Genomic DNA, 19,264 nt, shown 5'->3' on the forward strand with positions numbered 1-19,264 from the left:
GATCTGAAAAGGGATATTTGGGTTTGATGCTCCATGCCATGGCTTCGTACTGATCCTCCACTGGTCCCACTGGCGGTAGCTGTGGGATGATGGTGAACTTTAGCTCTAACTTGTGGTATTTTAATCAGCCATTTTTGTTTTTGTCTGTTCATCCCAATAATAACTGGATTTGACATTACCCTAGCCATTACAGTTCACTGCAGGACAAAACTCTTCCTCAACATGGCTCATTCTTTGCTTTATGAATCTACAATTGTGGAATTCAACTTTTATGATCTAATTTCCCGATCATTCACCCATCTTATATACTTTCCTTGTTACATTTGCTGTGATATGTGCTCAATGACCATAAATCATCTTATTACAAACCTTGTTCAGTCCAAGCCATTGTTTTGAGTTTTGTTGTTTATGCATCTGTGTCACAGAAATGTTCCTTCCCACACCTGATGGTTTGCTTGTAAATCTGCAAGAAAACAAGGAGGTGAGTTAACTTTGCTTTACATGGTCTTTTTACTCCTTGAGCTGCATATCTAATCTCAGCACTTGCTTGCTTATCCACTCTTTCACTTACTCATTAACTCCATAATCTAGCCATCATAACTGGTGTTCATTCCGTCATAGCCTTCGTGTAATGCCGTGCAGTACTAATTGTTAGACGAAAAACTGACCATACAATACTGTCATGTTTTAAGGGTGTCCTCAGTCAGTCGATGGGTATTTTCATCATTTGTACATGCGCTCAAAAACTCATCAAAAGATGTTTCAGTTTCATCAGGATCCAACCTCAAATAACAAAACCCCCAAATCAGGCCCAGTATTTCTGTTTTTTGTGAAACAAGAATATTGTTTTGACAGATATTTCTGTGTGCTTTCTCCATGACGATAAACATGCCTCCATTTTGCTTGCATTTTGTTTTCATTTCACTCCATTTCATTTCATTCTGTTCTGTTTTTGAAGTTTAATATAACCGGTTTTAAGCCAAATTAGCTTTTTCCATGTGTTTGAATTGTTTTAAAAAAAATTTATAACACTCAATTATTGGCCGTTTCATATTATTTGACACGATCGCGAATACCAAAGGACTGAGCTAGATGAACGACGAGTGATTTGAAATGTCACCTTGTAATGAATGGATTTCTCTGTACCCGATCCACATTTCGCCAGGTGCAAACTGTGTGCGAAGAGATTAAAAATAGGCTGTGGTGGAACGCACCACCTGGCCGGCCATCTGAACAGAGAGACTAATGTAAAGTTAGAAAGCAGAAGGATATTGTCGTCCTCTAAGATAATGGGTGCCAAGTCAGGTAGATATTCCTTCATTTTTATCCCCCGCCAACCAACAAAGTTGGCGGGGGATATAGAAATGGGTTCCGTACGGCCGTCCGTACGTCCGTCACATTTCGTTTCCGGAGCTTAACTACAAATCCCCTCAAGATATATTTACGAAATTTGGTACACATATCAAGAAAGTCGTGAACTGGTGCCTTTTGATATTTAGAGATGTTCCCCAAAAAAATTTGTCACTTTCCATGGAAACAAGTTGAGTATTAAGAAATAATTGAGGTTAAGCTTTGTTTCCAGAGCATAGTTGCAAAACTATTAACTATTTCTTTATGAAATTTGGTACACACATCAAGAATAAATTGAACTGGTGCCTTTTGCTACTTGCCCTCATTTACTATGGCGGGGGATATCGAAGACTTTGTCTTCAACGGATGCTAGTTATTTTTGGAGCGGAAGGAGCATTACTTTCTTTTTTTAAAATAATGTTGTATATTGCAACTCTGTAAAATATAAAGCTCTTTCTAACCACTCACTTATTCACTGATAGAAATGTTTTATACTTTCTAGATCGGCTAGAAAGTTGAAATTTGGCATACCTGTAAACAAAAATATCCGGAAACAGAAGTTTACCTGTGGAGCTTCACTCCCTCAGCTAGGAGAGGAGCAGAAGCTTGGATTGCACTGGTGGCAGGTCAATCCCTCTGCTGGAAGGGGCGGAGCTTTAACTGTGCATAAATAAAGAGCTAATACTGCCCACTCATTACCCCAGGCACGCGAAGCAAAAAGCGGGGTTAAGCAATTGGTTCATGTCCTTCCGTCCGTTAGTCTGTCTGTTTGTCTGTCATCAGTTTATTATCATCAGTTTATGATCAAAGAACAGCTTATTTGAATTGAATATTATATTTTGAACACGAATCGGAAGAGGAGTCTTTCACTTTTTCATACATTGGCTCTGAATTTGTCTTGATCGCACATTTGCAGAGATGAGTGAGATAATCTTTTTTCACTCTGCCAGCCTGGCAGTCAAACAAAATTGAAGATCATTCCAAACAGTAAACTTCCTGTTTTTAAGGACGTCATGATGGACACCTACGACAGGCACGAATAACTAATGTGACGTGTTAGACAAGGTGATGTAATTGACACTGCGGAAAATGGTGGTTAAAAACTGGAATTTATTTATTTATATGACTTTTACAATCTTTATTTTATTTAACTTGAATTGTATACTTGAAGACTGCAGTACATAAATCACCTGTCATCCATCCATCCAACCATTGGGACTATACTCTGTGCAGAGTTGGTTGGTGCTGCCTAAGCAGTCTTCTTGGCTATTGGGTTTAATCCTGGACGGGTCGCCACTCCGACACAGGATACATACATAATACTTCCAAAAACCTCCAGTTTTACAGTACTTCAATTTAAACAAGTAAAAAAGACATAAAATGTCATAGCTCCCGTTATTTTACTAATTTTGCTCGACGGAGTTAAAGGGCCAGTCCATATTTATGTACAACTGAAATGGCCGCCGGTCTTCCAGTCGGCCATCCTTTGATCAGATCGCAAAATAAAATGAGGCACACATGTATGCCCTCATGTACTGTGTTTGTGCCAAGTTTGAACAAAATCGGACTATGCATGTCTGAGAAATGGTTGAGGACGTGTTCGATGCACTGTTTTGGCCATCTTTGATCGCATCCCCAAACAAAATGATGTGCGTATGTATACCCTCATTTGTTATCTTTGTGCCAAGTATGAATATACTCAGTCCATCCATGTCTCTGAGTTATGGTTGCGGAAGCGTGTGCGCACATGCACACACACTCATACACTGTACATTCCCGCACTCACGGACACGAAAATCGAGACCAAATCCATAAGCCCCATTTGGGTAAGTCTAATGGGGACTAATAAAGGTTGATCAAGCAGATTGGCAGGGACTTCAAGCATCCCTCTCTCTTCAGGACTGGTTTCCCATATCTACTGCCCCTTATGTTAACTCAACCTGGGAATTCTTCCAAAGAAACATATTCTCTCTCTCATGCACAGATTCGTTCCATCTCACCTTTAATTACCCTACCCTTCTTCCTGCCCATAATACACTGAATCCTGAAGTCAGGCAGTTGCTCTGAATCAACTTGCCTTCTCTTCATTGAAGGTAAATCTGGCCGAAGGCAATCTCATTGCATTCCAAAAAGTCTGCAGCAAGTGTGTGTTCTCTCTCCAGAAAACTAGAACATCTGTCCAACATCACAAATGAACTTTCAAACTCGTCTCTTTCCTCTATGACCTGGTGTTACCTTGTTAAGTCTGTCTCTGGAATATGTTACCCTTCCATCCCTTCCCTCTCTTCAAATGACACCACTGCAGACTTTGCTCTTGAGAAGGCTGAATACCTCTATTCTGTGTTTGCTTTGAAATCATGTGTCCCCAACACGTCACTCTCAATAGCCATCCTTCCCTGTCATACCCAACTGCTCCTGCACTCTTGTGTCTTTTGCACCTGAGAAGGTGGAAAATGTTCTGCCAACCCTCAACTCTGATTCTGATACTGGACTGGACCGCATCAGCTCGTGTGTCCTAAAAACCTGCTCTGCTGCTCTTTCACATCCTCTCTCTGCCTTTTTCACATCCTCTCTCTACCTTTTTCACAATCACTTGCATGAGGTCATCTTCCATCTACTTGTAAATTTGCCAACATCCCTGCATTACATAAAAAGGTACAAGAACTGATCTCCTTAACCACAGACCTATCTATCGGCTTACTTTGAATCATCAGCAAGGTCATAGAATCAATCCATCATTGCAGTTGATATGAAATCCTTCCTTTTCTCCAACAACCTCATTCGTTTCAGACCAGGTCACTCCACCTTGGACATGCTGCTTCTGCTCACCCAACAATGTATGGAGGCCCTTAATGTCAGACATGAGATCAGGGTCATCTCTCTGGACATATATTGTGCTTTTGATACAGTCTGGTGTCCTACCTTACTCTCTCAACTCTCTGCCTATGGCATCCAAGGCTAACTTCACACATGGCTTACTGACTTTCTCAAATCTTGAAGCTAACGTGAAGCTGTCAATGGAATCCTTTCATCTCCTCTCCTTGTCAAGGTCGTAGTGCCCCAAGGCAGTGTTCTGGGCCCTATTCTTGATCTTCATCAATGATCTTTCTGACTCTGGAAAATCCCTTTCATCTATTTTCTGATTCCACCCTCTGCCGTCCCTTATCCTTCAGACAGGCAGGCAGCAGTCTTTTCTCTCTCTCTCTCTCTTCAGAACTTGGAAAAATCACAAGCTGGTCAAACACTGAGAATATATCTTTCAATCAAGACACACTCTCACTATCTCTCCGAAAGGACCATATGGCAAACCCTCCAATCTACACCACTGGTCAAAAGTTTTAGAACACCCCTATTTTTCCATTTTTCACTGCAATTTAAGTTGTTCAAGTCCAGTGAATAACCTGAAATGGTACAAAGCTTCGTTGTAAACTGCCAGAGGTTAAAAAAAAAAGTTTAGGTTCCCAAAAACTGAAAAATAATGTAAATTTCAGAGTTGTTAAAAAAGGCCCTTTTCAGGGAACAAGTAATGGGTTTGCAACTGCAAGCTGTTCTGCAGCAATGGAAGTAAATTAAACCTTGAAAGTTGATGCAAACAATTCCTACAGGTGTCCTAACATTTGTTGATTAGTTACAAACCCTCTGTCTGTATAAAAGCAGTGTTGGAGCAGACTGTGTTACTACATCCTCTGAAGCATTATTTGGACAATATTGCACTGCAGGAAGTCGTATATTGCTATCATAATGGTGAGAAAAAGACAATTAACAAAGGAAGACAGACAGACCATTATAACCCTTAAAAGTGAAGGTCTTTCCTTTTGAGAAATTGCAAAGTAAGTCAAGGTGACAGTGAGTACAGTTTCCAACACCATCAAAGGGCACTTGGAAACTGGAGGAAACTCTGACAGGAAGAGGTCTGGCAGACCCAAAGCCACAACACAATCAAAAGACAAGTTTCCGAGTCAGCAGCTTGCGTGATAGGTGGCTCACAGGACACCAGCTTCAAGCACGGCTTAACACTGGTTGAAGTAAGGAAGTCTCAGTTTCAACTGTGAAGAGAAGACTTCGAGCTTCAGGTTTGACAGGTCGAATGGCAGTAAGAAAGCCATTTCTAAGATGGCAAAATAAGAAAAAGAGGCTTGCCTGAACCATGAAGCACCGTTAGTAGACTACTGAAAACTCGAAGAAGGTCTTGTGGACCGATTAATCAAAATTTGAAATCTTTGGTTCATCACACAGGGTTTTTGTACGCCGTCAAATAGGCGAAAAGATGGTTCCTCAGTGTGTGACACCAACTGTCAAACATGGAGGAGGAAGTGTGATGATCTGGGGCCCTTTTGCTGGATCCAGAGTTGTGACTTGCACAGAGTGACAGGCACCCTGAACCAAAAGGGCTACCGCAGCATTTTGCAGCACCATGCAATACCCTCTGGTCGACATCTAGTTGGTCAGTGGTTCATCCAACAGCAAGATAACGACCCAAAACATACCTCCAGGCTATGTCAGAACTCCCTTAGAAGAAGAGAACAAGATGGTAGGCTTCCAGTCATGGAATGACCAGCACAGTCTCCAGACTTAAACCCCATCGAGCTGGTTTGGGATGAATTGGACAGAAGGGTGAAAGCAAAGCAACCTGCAAGTGCAACACATTTGTGGGAACTTCTGCAACAGTGTTTGGGAAGAACTTTCCGAACAATATTTGATCTCCATTGCGGAAAGAATGCCACGAGTATGTTCGGCTGTTATATCTGCAAAAGGTGGCTACATTGATGCGTCAAAAATTTAGATAAAATTTTGTTCAACAAAACGATTCCATGATTTCTTTTTTTATCTGCAATTGTTTATTTGCTCTATACTTTAATTTCAGAGTACATTGAAACATTAAACTGCTTCAATTTCAGTAAAAACTGGAAAAATGGGGGTGTTCTAAAACTTTTGACCAGTAGTGTACTTTCCTAACAATCCTCTTGATGAAGTTCAGTAATTCAAACTGTTGGGTCTCACTATCAGCCATGATCTTTCTTGGGCCAACCACATTTCATTGTTGACCTCCAAAGTCAGCTGCCGACTGGGCATCCTCCATCATACAAAATCCTTCCTTGGCACAACTGAACTCCTATCCACCTACTACAAGGCCTTCATTTGCAGCTTGATGGAGTTCTGCTCTCCCCCTTGGGCTGGCTATCCATACCTCACATCTTGCTCAGCTTAATGTTGTGGAAACCAAGGCCTTTGAGGTTATTGTAATCTCTCGTGATGAAGATGAGTCAATGGGCCCATCACCTCGCCATCACAGACAGGTCGGTGGTCTCTCTGCCTTATTGCGCCTCCTTTCTGGTATTGCACTCTTTGCTCTTTTTGTGCTTTGCCTTCCACACCCCTCCCCCTCCAGGTTTCTGCATGGCTCACACAGTGCACCATCAACCCCCTTCTGGTGAAATGACCTAAATCCAGGATCACTGTACACCACTCATTTCTTCCTCTTTTTTTAAAATTTTTTTTTCTCCCCACCTGTGGAATCAACTTTCACATCCTCTTCAATCCCATTCTTCCATCCAGGTCTTCAAGACAGCTGTTCACCACCATCTCAGATCATCTCCAATCTAAATTATAATATTTTCTACCCTCACTAACCCCACCCAAATTCCTCCTCCCAACGTTCTAGTTTTCCCTCTTTGGAGGTTCCTTCTGTGTCCATCCTGTCCACCCCGTGCATCCTTTGTGTCCAACTTGTTCACCCCATGCATGCATGTTTTGCGTCCTGTTTTGGTCTGTTGCGGCCTGATCCTTTCAGTGTACTAGCGAGCCTCAACTATGTATGCAAAAAACATTGGGGTGGTGTACAAGGGTAGTGTTCGGGATTGCTTGAACTTGACCACTTCATTAGCAATAAACTTTTCAGATTTTTAAAAGCAGTGAAGCCACTTCAATATTTGGGTATGTCCTTTCTTCCATCCAATATCCGTCCGACCATCCGTCCGTCAAAAATGAAGAACCTTTCTAACCCACTGTGTTTAATTCTAAAGGGTAATTCTAGACGGTTGTAAAGGGTAATTTGAGAGTGTTCTTAAGGGTAATTCGAGAGGATTCTAAAGGGGAATTTGAGAGGATTCTAAAGGGGAATTTGAGAGGATTCTAAAGGGTTCTAAAGGGTAATTTGAGAGGATTCTAAAGGGTTCTAAAGGGTAATTTGAGAGGATTCTAAAGGGTTCTAAAGGGTAATTTGAGAGGGTTCTAAAGGGTAATTTGAGAGGGTTCTAAAGGGTAATTTAAGAGGGTTCTAACGGGTAATTTGAGAGGGTTCTAAAGGGTAATTTGAGAGGGTTCTAAAGGGTAATCTGGGAGGGTTCTAAAGGGTAATTTGAGAGGGTTCTTAAGGGTAATTCGAGAGGGTTCTAAAGGGTAATTAAAGAAGGTTCTGAAGGGTAATTTGAAAGGGTTCTCAAGGGTAATGGGTAATACTAAAGGGTTCAAAAGTGTAATGCTAAAGGGTTCTAAAGGGTAATTTGAGAGGGTTCGAAAGGGTTCTAAAGGGTAATTCGAGAGGGTTGTAAAGGGTAATTCGAGAGGGTTTTAAAGGGTAATTCAAAAAGGTTTTAAAGGGTAATTCAAGAAGGTTCTAAAGGGTAATTCAAGAGGTTCTAAAGGGTAATTAAAGAAGGTTCTAAAGGGTAATTCAAGGAGGTTCTAAAGAGTAGTTCGAGAGGGTTCTAAAGGATAATTCGAGAATGTTCTAAAGGGTAATTAAAGAAGGTTCTAAAGGGTAATTAAAGAAGGTTCTAAAGGGTAATTAAAGAAGGTTCTAAAGGGTAATTAAAGAAGGTTCTAAAGGGTAATTAAAGAAGGTTCTAAAGGGTAATTAAAGAAAGTTCTAAAGGGTAATTCAGGAAGGTTCTAAAGGGTATTTCGAGAGGGTTCTAAAGCGTAATTTGAGAGGGTTCTAAAGGGTAATGCTAAAGCGTTCTCAAGGGTAATTCAAGAGGGTTCTAAAGGGTAATTTGAGAGGGTTGTAAAGGATAATTCTAGAGGGTTCTAAATGGTCATTCTGGAGGGTTCTAAAAGGTCAATCTAGTGGGTTCTAAAGGGTAATTCTAGAGGGTTCTAAAGCGTAATGCTGAAGGGTTCTAAAGCATAATGCTAAAGGGTTCGAAAGTATAATGCTAAAGGGTTCTAAAGCTTAATCCTAAAGGGTTTTAAAGGGTAATTTGAGAGGGTTCTAAAGGGTAATTTGGGAGGGTTCAAAAGGGTAATTCGAGAAGGTTCTAAAGGGTTCCAATTGGTAATGCTAAAGGGTTCCAATTGGTAATGCTAAAGGGTTCCAATTGGTAATGCTAAAGGGTTCCAATTGGTAATGCTAAAGGGTTCCAAAGGGTAATGCCAAAGGGTTCCTTAGGGTAAGACTAAAGGGTTATAAAGGGTAATGCTAAAGGGTTCTAAAGGGTAATGCTAAAGGGTTCTAAAGGGTAATGCTAAAGGGTAATTATAATGGGTTCTAAAGGGTAATTATAATGGGTTCTTCAGGGTAATTCAAAAGGATTCTAAAGAGTTCTAAAGCATAATTTGAGAGGGTTCTAAAGGGTAATTCTAATGGGTTCTAAGGGTAATTCTAATGGGTTCTAAAGGGTAATTCTAATGGGTTTCATTCATTTCCTGGCCTTGGTTATTTCAAATTAAATGCCAAACTGAACCACTTCCTTTGGACATGGGTGTGATTATTATATATATATATATATATATATATATATATATATATATATATATATATATATATATATATATATATATATATATATATATATATATATTTTAATGATCGTTAAGATCATTATTTTAGTAAAATTATAGTAACACTGCGTGGGGTATTGTGTTCTTTGAACTCTCTAGTTCTTCATTTAACTGATTTATTTATCTTCTTCCAGAATACAATCACAATCCTTTAGTATATAATAGTCAGGATTTAAATTTTTTATAGGCATCGGGTTATTTCTACCTGAAACAACCTTCATTTTACACTTGGCAATAGTGAAGGAAAAGTGCAGATTTGTTTATGGTTTATGGTTTATATAGCCTACTTTGTTTTTGGTGCCTGCGGCAAAGCATCCTCTCGATATGTTTGCCATATATCATGAAGTATGTTGCAGCTATGTTGAAAGGGATTGTTCCCATTCCTGAAACAGCCATTCATTACAGTGTCGCAAACCCAAAGGAACTTGTATTTGAAGGTCGACTCATTTGTTTCCGATCCTTGGCCAAGGTTGACTCGCTTCTTTGCACTTTCCCAGATACATCTACCAATGCTTCCCTTTCTTGGCAATAACCTCCATAAGTTGCTTAAGCTACTGTTGTGCCTCATCAAGAGCAAAGCAGATGATGCGGTTTCCCCTGCCACATGTGCTATATTTGGACCTGCAAGATGGCAAACTGCAGAAAAAGCACATGAAGCTTTAGCTAGGCCTCACAGTAGATCGCCTTGTAAAGCACCTCAGTGTCCTCAAGTTCTGTCAAAGTGAGCAACAAGGTTGTCATGTAGTTCCAAATGAAATGCAAAGCCTTGGTAAAACAAGTTGTAGATACCCTCCAGATTCTTGGAACCTCCCTTGTGAAGGACAGAATGCTTTACACTCAATATACCAATTTCTCTGTATGAAAATCTTGAGAAATTGAAAATGACGTTCATGTTCTTTCGTAAGAATTTCTCAATTTTGTTTGAATCTTTATGCAATGAGGAAACCAAATGCACAGCTTCCTTTAATTGCATGCCTTGATTATTTTCCCCTTTGAAAAACTGTTCGTATTGTTTTATTGTATGATATTTTGTTTATCGATTGGCTTGTGAATGTTTTGCATTTTGACACACCACTTTCTTCATCTCCAGCTTGTGCAAGAACTATTACAGGCCTTACCAGCCACTGTGACTCAACTTCGCGACACCCGTTGTGCATTTGGTCCAGCTTTACAAGCCGCCCAGCTTCTCATGGCTGCAGTTGGTGGCCGTGTGACGGTCTTTTTGAGTCAGTTACCATCATTGGGTGTCGGAGTGCTACATCCACGTGAAGACCCAAATCGTCGCTCAGATTCTCAGGCAAGTTATGTCCTTCATTTATGGTGTGCTTACAACCCATCCATCCATTGGGACCATACTCTGTGCAGAGTATTGTTGCTGCCTAAGCAGTCTCCTTGGCTCTTGGGCACAATCCTGGACGGGTCGCCACTCCGACACAGGATACCAGCAAGCTAGCACTCATTTTGCCGACCTCGGAAGGATGACAGGCAGAGTCAACCCCACCTGATATTAATTAAACAGCCGAGTGGGATTTGAACTCAGGAACCTAGGATCCCAAACCCACCACCCTAACCATTAAGCCAATACCAGGCATACCTGCAACCCAAGAAAAGCTAACTTCCATTTAGCTTGCAACAAATCGACAGTTGGGTGAATAGGAAATTGTGTTTTTTTTGAGGACGAATTCAAAACAATCCACGTACTTATTGAAGACAATGCAATTTTTGAGATTTAAGGAAAGCAAGGAAAAAAATGACAAGGTATTGCAAAATGTATGCAAAATTAATATCTGTGATGACATAAAGGTGTAGAGTTGGATGAAAAGTACAGAAAAAAAAAATAATTGAAAAGTGAAAGTACAGGCAGTTAGCAGCTGGTCCACTATCTTTGACTTTTTCCATGACAACAGTTTGGTGTGGTTCACTTTTTGATTTTGCTGTAGCTCTCTTGATGATTAAAAAAATATATATTACTTTATATTTTATTTTGCAGAATATTCTACACCTTGGACCAGCAACAGATTTCTACAAGCGCCTAGCACTTGAATGTTCAGGCCAGCAGATAGCTATGGACCTGTTTGTTCTTGGCAATAAGTACATGGATATTGCTTCGCTGTGTGAGTTTTTACTGTGCTTTTCGTGAATGGGGTTTGCTCACGACTGCCGTGAACTTTGATTTATGAGATGGTATATGCTGCTGAAGTGACAAATTGCGAACCATATCATGTGGTAATTTTAACATTTGCTGTTGAATTTGTGTAACTTGTGGGAAATTACTTGGTCAACTCTTTGACACATCCACAGGAGAGAAGGGTCAGGTGGTGTTTTGAAAGATGCATTTCGATAGCTGTGGATGTTTGGGCCTTGTCAGATTATTTTATTTATGTACATAACTCACTGTTTAGCTACCCTTCGGGTGAGTATAGACAGTTCAACTTCAATTAATTAAATGACGAATTAATACTTATTTAATTCAAATATAATCTAATAATCGAATAAATATAATTTGTCTGTCTGTTCATGTTTTTTGCAAAGAATTCTGGGCCGACAACCACCACATTTGGTACACAGACCAAGTCCTACTCGGGGGTTGTCCTAAGGGTATTTTCATCCACCACCTCAGCCTTTTAAGATTCCAAATGACCCTTGAGTCCCCGTCCATCCGTGAAGCCGTATGACTATATGTCTGTTAATTAGGTACTGATTAAACGTCAGTTGCACCCTGACTACACGTAGTCTATTAATTACATACTATTGGATTGTACATTTAAAGTAGCCTGGTGTTGGCATAGTGGTTAGGGTAGCGGCTTAGGATCCAAAAGGTCCTGAATTCAAGCCCCGTTGGCCGCTGAATTAACACCAGGGGGTTGACTCAGCCTGTCATCCTTCCGAGGTCGGCGAAATGAGTACCAGTGTACTGGTCCCGGTGTATGCCCCGGTTAGAATAGGTGTACCATATCCCTGTGTCGTAAGAGGCGACCAGGGTTGCGTCAGGAAGGGCATCCGGTGTAAAACATGTGCCAAATCACTATGCGGATCATACAGATGATCCGCTGTGGCGATCCCGAACGGGAGCAGCCGAAAGAAGAAGACAGAAGAAGGATTGTACATTTTAAACGTTTTGACCCTTTTGATTAGACTATTGAGACCCCTTAAACCTAACCTTTAAGACCCCAAAAGACCCTTTAGACCCAAAATACTTCAAAGAAACCCTTTAAGACCCCAAAGATCTACGGAAAGCATCCGTAAATAAAAATATAAATAAATGAAAATTAAAAGTTAAAAAAAAATTAATGCAGGTGAACGACCCGAGACAATGGGGAAGCATAGTAATGTGATTCTGCGTGCCGACGGACATCAAAGCTGATACAGCTGGGAAAATCACAGAACCATCAAAGCGTACATAAATGAAAATATAAATAAATTAAAAAAACAAATTCAGGAGAGCAACCCGAGACCATGGGGAAACATGGTTTGCCACAATCTGTCATGGCCAAAAAATCTCAAATGTCAAAGAACTTTTTTCTTTTTAGGTCATCTCTTCGAGCATGACCTAATAATATGGGTGTCGATGTCCTTCGATCCGTCCATCCGTCCTTTCACAATGAAGTTGAAGCGGGAGATCTGGTCATTAGTGATCCTGATAGAGGTCGATGAGACGGTCACGATGGTATGACTTTCAAGGTCACCGAAGGTCAAGGTCAAGGTCATGAGGCCTTTGAAGTTGCAAAAATGACGATTTTCAAATTCTATCTCCTCCGCCATTTCTCAAGCGATCTTGAATTTGATTGTAGCATATGAATCTATGGGACAATATCTAAATTTGGTCGGGCCTGATTTTCGATATTCGCTTTCGTTTTCGTGTCACATGACTTCAAAGTTGGCAAAAAATGCGAAAATGACGATTTTCAAAATCTATCTCCTACATTTCTCAAGCAATCTTGAATTTGATTGTGGCATATGAATGTATGGGACAATATCTAAATTTGGTCAGGACGGATTTTCGAATTTCGCTTTTGTTTTCGCGTCACATGACTTCAAAGTTTGCAAAAACTGCCCTACCTTCAGGAGGCTATATATTCTCGACTGGGCATGGTAAAAGTTAGTGAATGGTGTCATTGCATAGCATCTGCCCTTGTATATTTATACATTTTCCGCCGAAGGTGCAAAAGTTTCAAAACCCGAAATGTAAACGTCGGCATTTATTTTCAAAATATAATTTTGTGGGCGCGCACCAAAATGCCGAGTCATCTTTAACCAAACTGCGCAGTTCGAGCTGCACAGTAGAACTGCGCAGTAGTCTTCAGTCATAACTGAACATTGAGAACTTGTGGTATTATACAGATGACCGTCACCCCCACACGGGGGTAATTTTTTTAAACTACTTTTTATGCCTGTCAGGTGTGCATAAATGGGATGTTATGAGATTTAATAGGATGGTAGAGCCGTAGAATAATAAATGTTCTGTTGAAAGAAGCAAACCTCACTGAAAACTGTGCACCATGTTCTTTGCTCAAATGAACAAGACAAGTGAGAAATTGCCACCAACGATGGAATACTTCAGTCAACATCTGAAACCTAGAGATTACCAATTGCACACGTGCACCACCATCTCATCTTCCTGTTCAATCTCTTCATGTGTCACCAATCAGCAAAAATAATGTTTGTCACACACATTTCTCATTTCAATGCTAGCACCATGATTGTGAATGAATGTTTAAGTTTTTATTTTGCAAATACAATTGCTGTTGCAGCTGAATGCACAAAGGTGTTGCATCCATTGCCAAAACCTTCAGCATACTAACATGTGAATTTGGGAAGGATGAATCTTGTGCACAAGAAACATCTCGACTATGTGACCATGTTTCTTTGTCATAGTATCTATCCATGGGCCTCAAATTTTGCAAGACCTCTTTGTTGAAAGGTTTGATACTGTGCGATGGTTTTACAATGCATTTTAAAATAGTCTTGAACTTTCTTGATTTTGCTTTAATTTCGAAATCATATTGCAGAGAGAGTTGCTGAGAAAAATATTTAACTTAGCAATTTAATTGTCTGTGTTTGTGTGTATAAGCATTTGTTTGAAATTTTAAAGACCTTTCTTGTTTTCCAACTTGTTACAGTAATGCTTATGTAGGTCCATCTTTTATTCTTTTTTTTCGTTTGTTTGTTTGTTTGTTTTATCTGCCTGCCAGCTTGCTTGTCTCGTTACTCTTCGGGGGCTGTTTACTACTATCCTGGCTATCACCACATTCATTGCCCCACACAAGTTAAGAGGTTTCGTACAGACCTCCACCGTTACCTTACTCGTAAGATTGGTTTTGAAGCCGTCATGAGGATCCGCTGCACTACAGGTGGGTTTTGTAAGAATAGTCGTAAGGATTGGTTGGGGAGTGGTCTTCCTTGCATGATATTCAACAAATTAAAATGTTGTCGTCTTTTACCTTTGCGAAAGTCAGATAAATTTGTTGATCACCAACAATGATGGCACAGTTATCAGTTGCTTTATTGTTTGTGAGGGAGAATTGTCCATTGGCTCTTTCACATGGCATGAGAAACTTCCTTGACACCTTTGTTTGTTGTATTTTTATTATTACGGTCCCTACATGGCTGATGGTCCTGCTATTTCGCATAATAGTGATATTGCATTCATTCCCTTGCTTGTTCCGTCCACCATTTGTCTCACTCTCTGTTTGTTGCCTTTCTTCCTGATGTCACATTACCTTCCTTCTATTCCATGATCCTGACTGCATACAAAATTTGAAAAATGTTTTTTCCATCTCTTCTGCTTCTGATAATAGCATCAATCATCACAAAGTAAGGGGCTAACAAGATAGCCTAAAGGTACACACACTTGTCTCTGTGCTGTCTCACCTGGGATCGAATCTCGAGCCAACTATAAACTGTCATCCCGGTGTTTCACAGACTGAGTGGATCATCAATGTGTATGCGCCATCCCTCAGGTGGATGTTAAAATGGGCGTCCCATCTACCGGTATTAGTTGTTAGAGGTTAAATATCCACTGGTGTCCTTCATAAAGAGTATGCGAGCCATCGCTGGCACCCACAATGATTTACAAATTCCAGCTCTAACCTACAGGGGGCATTGCATCAGTGGCACAGCCCCTTTTCCCCTTCACCAGCCAATGTTGCCACCCAAAGCCTTGTACTACATATAAAAGAAGATGATCACAACATAGGGTGTACGTACAGTTTTTGTTTGTGTTTATTCATTTCTTCATATTCGTCACTGAACACAGATTGATGTGTGCGATTCAGGACTATCTGTGCACACATTCCATGGGAACTTGTTTGTCCGCTCCACTGACCTGCTATCGCTGCCCAATGTGAACCCTGATGCTGGATTTGCTGTACAGATCAGTGTCGAGGACTCGCTCTCCAACTGCAACACAGCCTCCTTCCAAGCTGCTCTACTGTACACATCCTCAAAGGGTTCGGATTTTATACTACACAACTGTGCTATGAGTTGTGCTTTTAATATTTGCTTCTGTCTTTGCACATCATTTTGTTTGCGATGATGCTCTTCCATTAGCTAACGTCCTTGTGGATATACTAGGGCTGGGCGATATATCAATATTACGGGCTCGATAAGATATTGAAAAAATATCGTCAACATGATGCAGCACATTCGATAATGGCAAAAGTGATTTGCGTTGTCGTAAATTGGAGATTTTCAGTCGTATGTTCATTGATTTCATAAGAATATTGACATGAAGCACTCCATTGATCAAAGCACGATAGTCCCATAAAAAAAAAAATACAAAACGTATTCGCAACACCATTCTCTCTTGCCTTACATGCAATGGTGAGAAGACTTCGTCCCATCTAAATCGCTAGTTCTCTTGCCTCATCATTAGGGTCTTCTATTGAGGATCCTGTGTCTGAGGAGGAGGAGGAGGAGGGGGATTATTTGCACCCGAATAATCACCACATCTGAACTTGAACTCGGATCCCATGCAGGAGAGCTTTTATCAAGATTGTGCACATCCAAAAAGTGCTGTCTCCAGGACAGTTCACAAACCTGCCCTTGAAGGAACCAAGACCAGAGTCAATCATAACACTCACCCCCCCACCCCCACCATCGTGGTTGAAGCACATTTCATCCACCCATGTGCCCATCAAACTTTAAAGAAATACATAAGCACAGGACGGGTTGAATGCTGGACGTCGGGAAGACATGTATGTCTATAGAGGCCTAGTCTAGCTCTAGACGTAATGCCATACCGGTGAAAAGAGTATGACAGGCAGAGGGCTGGATGGAGAAATCCGGCTATTTTAATACATAGTAGAGACAAAGTCTGAAATCGGGCCACAGTGGTTTCTTCGCTGATCTGCAAAAGTTCAATTAATGTTCAAAAATACTCATTAATACTGTTGCAAATTCGTGCCCGCCGGCGTGCGATCAGCCACGTAACTCGAATCGCGGCACGTCGCCCACCGGACGGACAATTCAGTCGTGACCCTCTCGGAACAACGCCGGGAGCTAGTAACGGGTGGGTCTTTCGACCTCACCACAATCGTGCCAATCGGCCACCCGCGTAGGATAGGGTTGTTCGCCAAACTCGACCTACCTAAGTACCTACGCGGATGGTTAATCAGGCGATCGTACCTCGCCGCAGGTCGACTTCGGACACGAACCGCTTAAGCGGTTCGTTCCGTACTGCAGAGATAACCGAGCGGAGTTATCGTTGACCTCGACGGTTCAGTTTAGTTACCAGGAACTTACACCCACTACCAATCTCTTACGAGATGCAGGATGGAGAGTCAATAAAAAGAAAGGAGACGAAGCAGAGCGGGAATAGTTCAACAAGCAAGCATTTTATTGCGCGACACACGGACACAAAGCAAGCACGTACATTCAGTCACAGTAATAATAATAAAGGCAACGTATTCAAGCACAGAAAGAAACAGTAAAAAAAGAGATACTACCGACGAAGACCGACACACGGCAACACTTACACAGTTTTACTTATCAGACAGTGCCACCACAAGCATTTACACAAAAAGCAAAGGAAAAAGAAAGCCACCCTCATAGGCGTGGAGGCAGACAGGTGCGTAGACCAAATGTACGTGGATCCTGAAGGATCGGCCAGGTCCAATAGACCGGGGAGGTCTTACCCGCGTCCTCGTGACGCGATGGCGGGCAAGCCGCAATGTTCGCGCAGCTGCGCCCCGACTCCGTGCCCTGGCATGGTCGGCGAGTCCTCTCCGGCATGCTCCGCGCGAGCGGTCCCGTTGGCACCACGTTTAGGGTTGGGGAGGGGGGGAACGGGGGTGCCCTCGGCACTATCTCAGCGCGAGTGGGGGGGAGGGATATGGCTGGCTGGCCTGGATCTCGCGACGAGTCAAGCGACCCCCACACCGCAACCTTGTCACCATCCGCCGTCTTCCCTGTAACTCCTCCGCAACTTCTCTCCAAGCTAAGCTTCACCCTCTTTTAGTTCCACACTCCCGCCGCCCTCTCAGCTCCACCAGTTCCACTCTCTCGCTTCCACTCTCCTCTTTCTCTGTTCCACTCTTCTCCGCGAGTCGCCTTGCGCTCGCACCTTTATAGGACTCAGGAGGAGCCGATATGCAAATATGCGGATCAAAACGTGATTGGAGGCAGGCCCACGCCACCCTCTGTTCAGCCATTGGTCGGGCAAAAAGGGGCGTGAACCTCCCTTGATCCGCATATTTGCATAAACGGACTTCACATACACGCGTTTGAAGTCGGGACCAAGCCGCCTCGCGTTCGCCCATTGGACGGAGAGGAAGTGGGCGTGAAGTATTTTGGATCCGAATTCCTCCCTCGGAAAGGCCGCCATTCGCGCTCGCGGCTCGGTGCGCTTGGCACCAATCGCCGAACGGGCCTTAGACAGCCCGACGTTCAGTGTTCACAGGTGGTGCGGTTGTTGGTTGTGAAGGAGAAAGGTGAAGGTGGTGGAGGGTTTTCGGTGGTGGTTTGATGGTTATGGTGTTCGTTTGGGAATGGTGGTGAAGCGATGTTTGCGGGATGGGGTTGTGAAGGTAAAGGTAGTGGCTGTTTGCGTTGTTGGCGGTTTAATGGTCGAAAATAACAATGGAGAAAGAAAAAATGGCTAACTGAAGGATCGCAGCCCGAATGGATCACATAAATTCCCTCTATACAACGGGTGTGGGCTAACTACACATGGACTTATCGAGTTATCTCACCTGAGGACTCTTTATGGTGTAATGCGAATTTCCACAACCGTAACAACATGTTGTTGTGTTTGTAGGACAATGACACCAATGCATGTGTGTGTATTTGGTGTTTTTTTTTATTTATACCTTCCAGCGGAAGTTGCTGGGGGCATTATGTTTTCATTACCTTCGCATTCTGCGAAAGGTTATGTTTTGGTCGGCGTGTATTTATTTATTTATTTATTTATTTGTAATCTTGTGATTCGTATAACTCAAAAAGTATTAAACCAAATTGCATGAAATTTGGTGGGATGATTGGTTATTAGCCAGGAAGCATTCGATTAGATTTTGGGATCGTTCGGGTCAAAGGTCAAGGTCAAGGTCACGAAAAGGTCAAAATCGTCTTTTTACGATAACACGGTCAATTTTTATTCAATTTGCATGCAACTAACGCCAAAATGTTCAGAATTCAACGCCTCATTTTGTGATATGCAATATGACACAATGACGCCCATACTCTTGTTACCGGTTAGGGGTCAAAGGTCAGGGGGGTCACGACCTTGAAAAATATGCGGTTTTTGTCATAACGCGGTCAATTCTTGTCCGCTTTTCATGAACCCAGCACCAAAATGTTCAGAATTTAATGCCCAATCTTGTGACACAATGGCGTCATAACACATGTCACCGGTTGGGGTAAAATGTCGGGGGGGGTCACGCCCTTGAAAAATATGCGGTTTTCGGCATAACTCAGTCAATTCTTATTCGATTTGCATGAAACCAGCATCAAACGAGATTACCTTCTCTTGTTGAAACGTTGTATTCACCGAGCTTGCTAGTGAAGACTCGCCAAAACGACGTGAGTTGATTGTTGTTTAGTCCGTAGCCCCCGAAAGTCGGGGGGGGTCATGACATTATAGATATGTGGTTTGTGTCATAAGACCATTCATATGAAACCAGTTCCCCACACTCGT

The 19,264-nt window shown here is 41.9% G+C and overlaps 1 protein-coding gene across 4 annotated transcripts in view; it reads left to right on the top strand.

The window, feature by feature from the left end:
• The window catches only part of SEC24B (SEC24 homolog B, COPII component), a 159,857-nt gene that overhangs the window by 112,717 nt on the left and 27,876 nt on the right, over positions 1–19,264 (top strand). For all 4 annotated transcript variants that reach the window (XM_085898464.1, XM_085898462.1, XM_085898463.1 and 1 more), the window contains 5 exons: positions 426–481; positions 10,223–10,429; positions 11,123–11,246; positions 14,325–14,483; positions 15,408–15,581. In XM_085898464.1, the coding sequence (XP_085754590.1) occupies positions 426–481; positions 10,223–10,429; positions 11,123–11,246; positions 14,325–14,483; positions 15,408–15,581 (720 nt within the window). The remainder of the gene's footprint in view (positions 1–425; positions 482–10,222; positions 10,430–11,122; positions 11,247–14,324; positions 14,484–15,407; positions 15,582–19,264) is intronic.

The sequence above is a fragment of the Eptatretus burgeri genome, chromosome 10 (assembly GCF_056783735.1).
Source record: "Eptatretus burgeri isolate ZD-2024b chromosome 10, Ebu_testis_v1, whole genome shotgun sequence".
In the NCBI taxonomy this organism is placed as follows: domain Eukaryota; kingdom Metazoa; phylum Chordata; class Myxini; order Myxiniformes; family Myxinidae; genus Eptatretus; species Eptatretus burgeri.